This window comes from Coregonus lavaretus (genome assembly GCF_964263955.1).
Source record: "Coregonus lavaretus genome assembly, contig: HAP1_SCAFFOLD_4845, whole genome shotgun sequence".
In the NCBI taxonomy this organism is placed as follows: domain Eukaryota; kingdom Metazoa; phylum Chordata; class Actinopteri; order Salmoniformes; family Salmonidae; genus Coregonus; species Coregonus lavaretus.
Genome location: NW_028160421.1, coordinates 21,814 through 31,478, shown reverse-complemented (window position 1 = coordinate 31,478; position 9,665 = coordinate 21,814). Strand labels below are relative to the sequence as shown.

The 9,665-nt window shown below is 43.7% G+C and overlaps 1 protein-coding gene across 1 annotated transcript; it reads left to right on the top strand.

Annotated features, from left to right (window-relative positions):
- Positions 1 to 8,761: 8,761 nt before the first annotated feature.
- On the top strand, positions 8,762 to 9,430 carry LOC311121852 (neurogenin-1-like; the record flags this gene model as incomplete). Its single annotated transcript, XM_084196291.1, has 1 exon — positions 8,762 to 9,430. One exon carries the CDS (start codon positions 8,762 to 8,764, stop codon positions 9,428 to 9,430), a length of 669 nt encoding a protein of 222 aa, XP_084052417.1.
- Between the last annotated feature and the right edge of the window lie 235 nt (positions 9,431 to 9,665).

Here is a 9,665-nt window from a genome sequence, read left to right as displayed (position 1 = left end):
TGATGCGTCCAATCTCTTAATTTTCCACTATTTTAGGATTGAGAATTTGATTTATATAATTTCACATTATTTGTAAATGCAAGTAGTGTGAAGTAACACAGCGCTAGTGTCTGAGTAAATGATGTTTACACGTTTAGTCATAGTTCTTTCATTACCTGGTGGTCTTCTGTCTTCTTACTGCCTTGATTGTGACACCTCATGCAAAATAATCACCATTCTCTGTATGTCCTCTTTGTCCAATCACATTCCTTTTTTTAAAGTCAGCCTTGTTTTTAGTGAATTCTGTTTCTACTGACCTCTGAAATGAGAAGCCTTTTCAAGGGCGGATGTCTTCGGCTTCTACTGACCTCTGAAATGAGAAGCCTTTTCAAGGATGGCTTCTGTTTCTACTGACCTCTGAAATGAGAAGCCTTTTCAAGGGAGGGTGGATTGTGTTTCTACTGACCTCTGAAATGACAAGCCTTATCAAATCTGAGACAAATCTATATTTAGAAAAAGGTTCAACATAACTAAACCAGGCCGTGTAGAAGGCTTTCCTTAGCAGTTCTCCTCCTCATGGTCAATGACTGGTATAAAAAATATACAGTGGGGAAAAAAAGTATTTAGTCAGCCACCAATTGTGCAAGTTCTCCCACTTAAAAAGATGAGAGAGGCCTGTAATTTTCATCATAGGTACACGTCAACTATGACAGACAAAATGAGAAAAAAAATTCCAGAAAATCACATTATAGGATTTTTAATGAATTTATTTGCAAATTATGGTGGAAAATAAGTATTTGGTCAATAACAAAAGTTTCTCAATACTTTGTTATATACCCTTTGTTGGCAATGACACAGGTCAAATGTTTTCTGTAAGTCTTCACAAGGTTTTCACACACTGTTGCTGGTATTTTGGCCCATTCCTCCATGCAGATCTCCTCTAGAGCAGTGATGTTTTGGGGCTGTTGCTGGGCAACACGGACTTTCAACTCCCTCCAAAGATTTTCTATGGGGTTGAGATCTGGAGACTGGCTAGGCCACTCCAAGACCTTGAAATGCTTCTTACGAAGCCACTCCTTCGTTGCCCGGGCGGTGTGTTTGGGATCATTGTCATGCTGAAAGACCCAGCCACGTTTCATCTTCAATGCCCTTGCTGATGGAAGGAGGTTTTCACTCAAAATCTCACGATACATGGCCCCATTCATTCTTTCCTTTATATGGATCAGTCGTCCTGGTCCCTTTGCAGAAAAACAGCCCCAAAGCATGATGTTTCCACCCCCATGCTTCACAGTAGGTATGGTGTTCTTTGGATGCAACTCAGCATTCTTTGTCCTTCAAACACGACGAGTTGAGTTTTTAACAAAAAGTTATATTTTGGTTTCATCTGACATTCTCCCAATCCTCTTCTGGATCATCCAAATGCACTCTAGCAAACTTCAGACGGGCCTGGACATGTACTGGCTTAAGCAGGGGGACACGTCTGGCACTGCAGGATTTGAGTCCCTGGCGGCGTAGTGTGTTACTGATGGTAGGCTTTGTTACTTTGGTCCCAGCTCTCTGCAGGTCATTCACTAGGTCCCCCGTGTGGTTCTGGGATTTTTGCTCACCGTTCTTGTGATCATTTTGACACCACGGGGTGAGATCTTGCGTGGAGCCCCAGATCGAGGAAGATTATCAGTGGTCTTGTATGTCTTCCATTTCCTAATAATTGCTCCCACAGTTGATTTCTTCAAACCAAGCTGCTTACCTATTGCAGATTCAGTCTTCCCAGCCTGGTGCAGGTCTACAATTTTGTTTCTGGTGTCCTTTGACAGCTCTTTGGTCTTGGCCATAGTGGAGTTTGGAGTGTGACTGTTTGAGGTTGTGGACAGGTGTCTTTTATACTGATAACAAGTTCAAACAGGTGCCATTAATACAGGTAACGAGTGGAGGACAGAGGAGCCTCTTAAAGAAGAAGTTACAGGTCTGTGAGAGCCAGAAATCTTGCTTGTTTGTAGGTGACCAAATACTTATTTTCCACCATAATTTGCAAATAAATTCATAAAAAATCCTCCAATGTGATTTTCTGGAGAGAAAAAAATCTCAATTTGTCTGTCATAATTGACGTGTACCTATGATGAAAATTACAGGCCTCTCATCTTTTTAAGTGGGAGAACCTGCACAATTGGTGGCTGACTAAATACTTTTTTCCCCACTGTATAATGAATGTTACACTTTGTTACTTGTTGTTAAAGGTAATTTTCTAGTCCTTTTAAAAATTTTATTCCAACTTCCGTCTTTGACACCGCTTTAGAATTGTCACAGCTCGTATGGATGCAAACAAAAAAACTGCATCCCTCCCGACGCTTATACCACTTTCTCTTCCTTCTCTCCCCCCTCTCCCCTTCTCCCCCCCCCCCCCCACTCTCCCTCCCCCCCCCCCCCTCTCTCTCTCCCCTCTCCCCTCTCCCCTTCTCTCTGCCATGCTCCCCTGTTCCAGTGGTGGACTTAGTGATTTGGAGGCCCCAGGCAGCGGCCAGTCTGAGCCCCCACTTGTGAATTTATGTCACCAGAGAAAGCATCCAAGAGCGTGAAACCATGCCCGTCTGTCTTACTATTTGTAGCCTATGTGTCTATACTCTTTTTGGCCAGACAGCATCAGCACGTACATGTCCTCTGCATCCACGAAGATGGTAGTATTATCAGCAGCACCTGTCTTTTTACTAAAGAAATGCGTTAACTGAAGTTATTTTTCTGTTCAAATTAAATCGTCTTCATTTTTATTTTCTCTGCCCGCTCTAAAAGCACCTCATTGCTGCTTCGAGTGGAGCATAGGGGGCCTCGAGTGGAGCATGGGGGGGGGGGCCTCGAATGGAGCATGGGGCGGGGCCTCGAATGGCGCATGGGGGGGGGCCTCGAGTGGAGCATGGGGGGGGGGGGCTATAGTGGAGCATGGGGGGGGCCTCTAGTGGAGCATGGGGGGGCCTCTAGTGAAGCATGGAGGGGGGGGGGGCTCTAGTGGAGCATGGGGGGGGGGGGCGCTCTAGTGGAGCATGGGGGGGCCTCTAGTGGAGCATGGGGGGGGGCTCTAGTGGAGCATGGAGGGGGGGGGCCTCTAGTGGAGCATGGGGGGGGCCTCTAGTGGAGCATGGGGGGGGCCTCTAGTGGAGCATGGGGGGGCCTCTAGTGGAGTATGGGGGGGGGCCTCGAGTGGAGCATGGGGGGGGGCTCTAGTGGAGCATGGGGGGGGGGGCCTCGAGTGGAGAAATAAAATAATAAAAATGATTAGAGTATTATTATTTGTATTACTATGCCCAGCTCACGAGGACCTTGATGATATGAGGCCTGAGGCAGTTGCCTCTTCTGCCTAATGGTAAGTCCACCACTGCCCTTCTCTCCTCTTCTCTCCCCCACTCTCTTAACCAGTAGCTTTCAGATGCTAAATAAGCAGACATATGGAGAGGAGGTCTTTCTCCGGCCCTCCTAAAGTTTCAGATTGTATGACAAATCACGTCCCCCTGCACCCCCAGCCCCACACAGACTCAGCAGACAACAGCTTCATTAGAGTGAAAGAGGGAGTTTTCGCAGCTTTGTCGAGTCAAGCTCAGACCCTTTCACCTTCTCAATTACTCCATTGTTGGCACCGGCTTCAAGTTATTGCACTCCAAACCATATGGCTCAGTCGAGATGCCACCTCTGCAGCAGAACTTTACCAGAGAAGTCCAGTTCAAGGTACATTACATTACATTTTTTTTACATTTTAGCAGACGCTCTTATCCAGAGCGACTTACAGTTAGTGAGTGCATACATTATTATTATTTTATTTTATTTTTTTCATACTGGCCCCCCTGTGGGAATCGAACCCACAACCCAGGCGTTGCAAACGCCATGCTCTACCAACTGAACTACACGGGGCCCTTTTTCTTTCCCATTTTCTCAGCCTTCTGCCTCTTTTCCTCTGCTCCTCTTTTATTTTGCTATTTTCTGACAATAATCTGGGAACACCTTGACACCTTCGTAGTGCTTGTTCAGCATGACATGCGGCTCTGCCAAGGTTTTTTTTGATGGCAATGTTTTCCCCATTTACAACCACCCCTTCCTGGTTCTGACCCCAGTGTGCTTCGGCCACCCACTGTCTCTGGCTGTTGTTGTAGCAGCGGTAAGTTGTCCACAGGAGAGATGGGATGTTCACTCGTTTGTTCAGTTTTGTCGTTTTCACTCTCACTGGGCACTGCTCCAGGTGCCAGACAGGCTAGCCCCAAGAGTTATGATATTGACACTTATAGGGATACAGTCAACAGTCAACATACAGGGAAAGTTTGAATGTAACATAAGGGTTGAAACTCCAAAAATGTATTACTATAGTGTTATTCCTATATTCTAACCATGATCAGTATTATTATTCAGATCAATCATATGAAGACTTGTAAAGGGTGATAACACACTCATTCAACTCAGAATCCCACCATAATAAACTGCTGTTATGTAAAGCATTCTCCTGGGTGTACAGCACATGGGCGTGGTGTTGTCAACATCTCTGGGGACCACGTCCCTTCTTCCAGGGGCCTGTGGCCATACGGTGGTGTTTACTCTGCTGATGAGGTCAGGTTCTACATCACAGTGAAGTATTGCTGTATATTTGTTCTTCTTTAACACTGTTTAAACCTGCAGCAAACCGTTTCCTCAATCTGCTCAATAGTTGCCATGGATCTTTAGAATTAGAACCTCTTTAGAGACACCATGTTCATTGTGGACCCTAATGCAGGGTAAACTAGAGGTAAATTATGCACTTGTGTAAATACATGAAGACAAGTGAATAGGGCCTGCAGTAGGACTTGTATTTAGACCAGAACATGTGATTGATAGCAGCAGGTTCGCGAACTGCAGCAGTCTAGAGACGGCTTCACAATGAGGCCACACCATTAGCATTCAGGTTGCCCTAAATGAGATTCCATCACATTACAATAATAGCACCTGTTTGGAGATCTAATTTAGCTAAGATGTTCCCAAATAAACAAAAAGAGGCAGGTATCACGGATGGAAGCCTAATTGAGGGATGGCTGACTCTCTCCCAAAACACAAACGAGCAGGTGTATGGTTAAAGAGAGGAAAGTGTGTGCATGTGCATAGCCTACCCATAGGCAAACAACAGCATCCAACCACAGACAGCATGACCCTTTTAAGGTTTTGCCTCTGCAAGACAGTGTTTAGCATACTTGCTTTGGAGGGAGCTATATGTGCTTTCATATAGGCTAATACAAATCAATATTTACTGAAAAACTATTCATTTGAATAAAATTGTTTTTCACACTAATTTGGAAAATGTACACCAAAAAAATAACAATTAAACGTAACGTTTGAATGATTGTGTGGGTGAAGTAGCATCCCCCTACAACAGAATAAAACACTTATTTATTACAGAATGGTGATAAAGGACACACTTCCATGTTCGATCATAAATAAGTAAGTCTCCTGACTAATTGGCCAACCAAAGTCATTTGTGATGTGCACCAATCAACATTTGACCTAAAAAAAAAAAAAAAAAAAACATTCTCTAGAGTTTATTCTGTAACATTTCTCTGTTCTCCAGGCATGTTGCATGGAAGAGATAATTCGTTTTAAAGTTATGAGCATTATCCAGCCTGATCTTTGGGAGGGTAGGGATTCTGTGGTTTTTCCCAGGAGAATATTAAACGTATTTATTTGTTTATTTAGAAATGAACACAGTGGGTGTAAAATGGAACTGAACTGTCCAAGAAACCGTGAATCCGTAGAAAGATACCCCAGTTTGCTACAAATAAGTTTGTTTCCATCACGGTTGTAAGCAAGACTTGTTTTATTTTTCTCTATGTCTGGCTAATGCCTTTACAAAGATGAAGGGGAGCTTTGAGATGTGGAGAGTAGTATCTGGGTACAATTGAAGCACTGGACTAAGGAATGAATTACCATTGAAAAGTAATGGCCCTATTCTGCCCTGCTTGAGTTTTTAACAAGAAGAAAAAAAACTCCGCTCGCCTGGGCTCCTGCTTGAACGCCAAGGGAAGGGATTAAACAACGGATTAACATCTGAAAACTCCGTTCAGACTTTCTGACTCAAATATCTTTTGCGGACAGTAATCGCGTTAATACCCGGGGATTAATGCTTTTGCAAAAATACAAAATTGAATTTTAATTCAGGTTGTATAAATAGATGTGAAATAAATGGAGGAATATGCCGCTAGAGAATGGAGAGAGTCTATCCCCCCACACTTCCTTTACTCTAGTGTCAATGGAGGTATTATGACCTCAACAGCATAGCACCTTGCACAAGGCATTTATTTATTCCTAACCACGAGTTTAGCACCTGCCGTGCAAATGTGATATTACAGCCTACTCTTTTAATAAATCAGCTTTGATTCAACACAATTCATGCTATAATATTTCGAATAAAATCGAATAATACAACAAATTGATCACATGGGGTGGTCTAATGATACAATTGAATAGATTTTATTTCCTCAATCGAATCACTTTCTCGTTCTTATTTGTTTCTATTTTGGGTAATTCGGTTGTTTCATTTTCTCTCGTGTTTCTGCTATTGAAATGTAATCACATCTCGTGCACTTGTGCCTAATCCTGTCACAGCATCACCCAGGCAACCTCTCTCAAGTGTGGGCAGAAAACGCTGCTTTCTCTACCCCCGCAGACAACTTGTCCTATCCGCAATACCAGCCTGGTCTCCATGCAGGCTCACGCTTCTAGGGCAAACCAACTAAGTCATATTGTAAAAATGTTACCTTTTATCACTTTATAAGAGCAATAAAGCATGAATACCTACTAATGTCCTAACTAAAACCGAAATACTTCTTCAAGCTGTTCCTCGTCTTTGATGTTATTACTGACAGTTTGGTGTTGTAACAATAAAATCGATCCCTATCCCTGTAGGTTGGCACTTCCGAGCACAGGATTGGTCTGTAAGGGTTTAACGTGTTATTTTCCTCATAAACCAACCTCCGGCGTGTGGCAACATCATCAATAGTCTGTGTCACAACTTCAGCCTTTTACAAATGGAAATTATTATCATATAGGCCTATCGAAATAAGGCAAATATATGACATTATCATGCACGAATTTAGTCCAACAAATACGCTCAAATTATTTGTGATATAGAATCTAGGAGCATGCCTCAGAGCCGGGGTGTTTTGCTCCTGCTGAGACTATTTAAATAAGAATAACGCCAATAGAGTGGCTCAGGCTGAAAAAAAGGGTGACAAAAGGGTGAAAAAAGGGTGACAAAAGGGTGAAAAAAGGGTGACAAAAGCCCAGAGGAGCCCGAATTTGGAACGAGGGACAACGCGTATAGGAGTGAAAAGAAGTGAGGGGAGACGCGTAGCCTACAATGGAACAATTCACCTTATAATCGCTTTGATATATTATACATGGCCGAAGACTCTAAACATTGTGTAATTATTTATAAATGACTGTTCCTCTACCCTCATAATACCGTCAGCAGAAAGGCACTGCAGGTCCCTGGCCAAACTATTTAAATAGTGCCCCCATCCACTTTTTCAAAGGAGAGGCGAGATGCTGGAAATTGAATAAATAGAATAATTAATGGGTATGTTATGCCTTTCTCATAAAGATGTCTTTAAAAACCCTTTTAAAAATTGCCCAACGCATGCGCTAGACATTTTTACTGCTGTGCCCTTCATGTTTTGAATGTTAATTAGCCAGGGTTGACTGTAGATTTGTGGGGAAAATTGTGAAGATGAATTAACCTGTCCTGCTTTATATGCTAGATAGGCTATAGCCCTAAAATGCGAATGCAGACATGCAACTTTGTGCGTAATTACGTAATTACGCACAATAGTTGAAATATATTGGGGTGGTGAATTTACTCTACATCTTTAAAACGTTTTTTATATATATATATATATAAACTTTTTGAATACACTGTCTAAATTTTTGGTAGCCTTGTTATGTCTATCTAATTTTTCTACAGCAAATTTTGTGTTTTGTTCTAAAACTTGGAAAACAGTCTCATTTTCCAACATTTTCAAAATCAAATGTTTATTTCATTTCGATATATAAGAAATGCCTTTTGCTTTTATATATTCGATTTTAGCTGATACTCATACAAGGTTCTATAGGTTTATAGACCGAATCTTGGACAGAAGATAGGCGAATTTATTTTTTGGAGCGTGCCCTTGCCTGTGGGGCTAAGCGCTCCAGTCATTTGCTCCTCTTCTTCTTTCATTTAACTTTAAAGGTTTAACTTAAAGTGGGCTTGGTCTTTGGTCCAGATATGGATAGTAACAGTGGTGCTCGCGTGGCTGGGCAGCGGTCCCCTGCTCTCATTGGACGGTCGTGATTACAGGCACGCTTCGGAGCTCGAACAAACAACAGGCATACATTATGCTAATGAGATGGCAGTGCGGCACGGGGCAGACCTGATGCATCCCATTCATCCATCCTTCACACAAATGCCAGCGCGAGAGGGGTACGACCATTGTCTGACCAGGGTATATAAGGTATCTGAGGCCAGTCGTGTGCCAGGCTCATTCGCTCACACGAGCTGATTCAAACGCAAGAGCAAGACGCGTGCCTTGTACTCTTCATACAAACTCCTTTTCGGACGTTGGCTCCTTGCAAGACAACTGATACTGTACTTTCTCCAACCAGATTCCTAAGGTAGGTTTCGTTCTCCTCTCAGAGTCCTTCGCCATTGCCTTGACTAGGCCTGCTTTCCTAACTTTACCATGCGCTCTTGCATTTACAGCGTTTAACCCATTCCCTCTCCTCTTATTTCTGCAGGAAAAACATCATGTGCACCGCAATGGAGACCGTTTACTCTGACATGGACAGTTCGAGCTGCGACTACTTTATGCACGATGACGAAGACTCGTGCAGCAGCATGCACGCATCCTCCCCGTCATCCTCCATCGGCAAGCCCGCCTCCCCGGCCAGCGACAGCCAGGGCTCGAGCACTACCGATCTGGGACAGAAGAAGAGACGCAGAGGAAGAGCGAGGAACGAAGCCACAGTGCACGTGGTCAAGAAGAACCGGCGCGTAAAGGCAAACGACCGCGAGAGGAACAGAATGCACAGCCTGAATGACGCTTTGGAGAACCTCCGGACCGTTCTACCGGCGTTCCCCGACGACAGCAAACTCACGAAGATCGAGACTCTGCGCTTCGCTCACAACTACATCTGGGCGCTCTCCGAGACCATACGCATCGCGGATATTGAACAGCACCAGAACAAGTCACGGGTTGATGCTCCTCTCTTGCTTCCCAACCTGTGCGTTGTGGACGCCCGGAGTCCGGCCAGCGATGCTTGCTCCTGGAGCTCCAGCGCTTCCTCCTCTTCCTCCTCTCCGTCTTACTGCACTTCAAGTCCCAGCAGCCCAGCCGCCCAGGATGACTATGGGTGTTTCCAGACTGATGTTCTGCAGTACAGCTACCACAGCTTTGTACCAGGCATGTCCTACTAACTGAACTAAAGCCTTCCCACAAAATGTTGTGGACTGCGAGATTGATACAATAGAGTGATAGCAGAATAATAACTGAATGCATACTTCAGTTACTCTGTTGAAAGGGGAAAAAAACTGAATGATATCACTGTTTGCCTTAACCCATGTCTCTGTGGGTGTGTTTTATACAGTTGGTTTGTTTTACTATTTTTACATGCTCTAATTTACATTCGGATTGAACAGTAATTTAATTTGT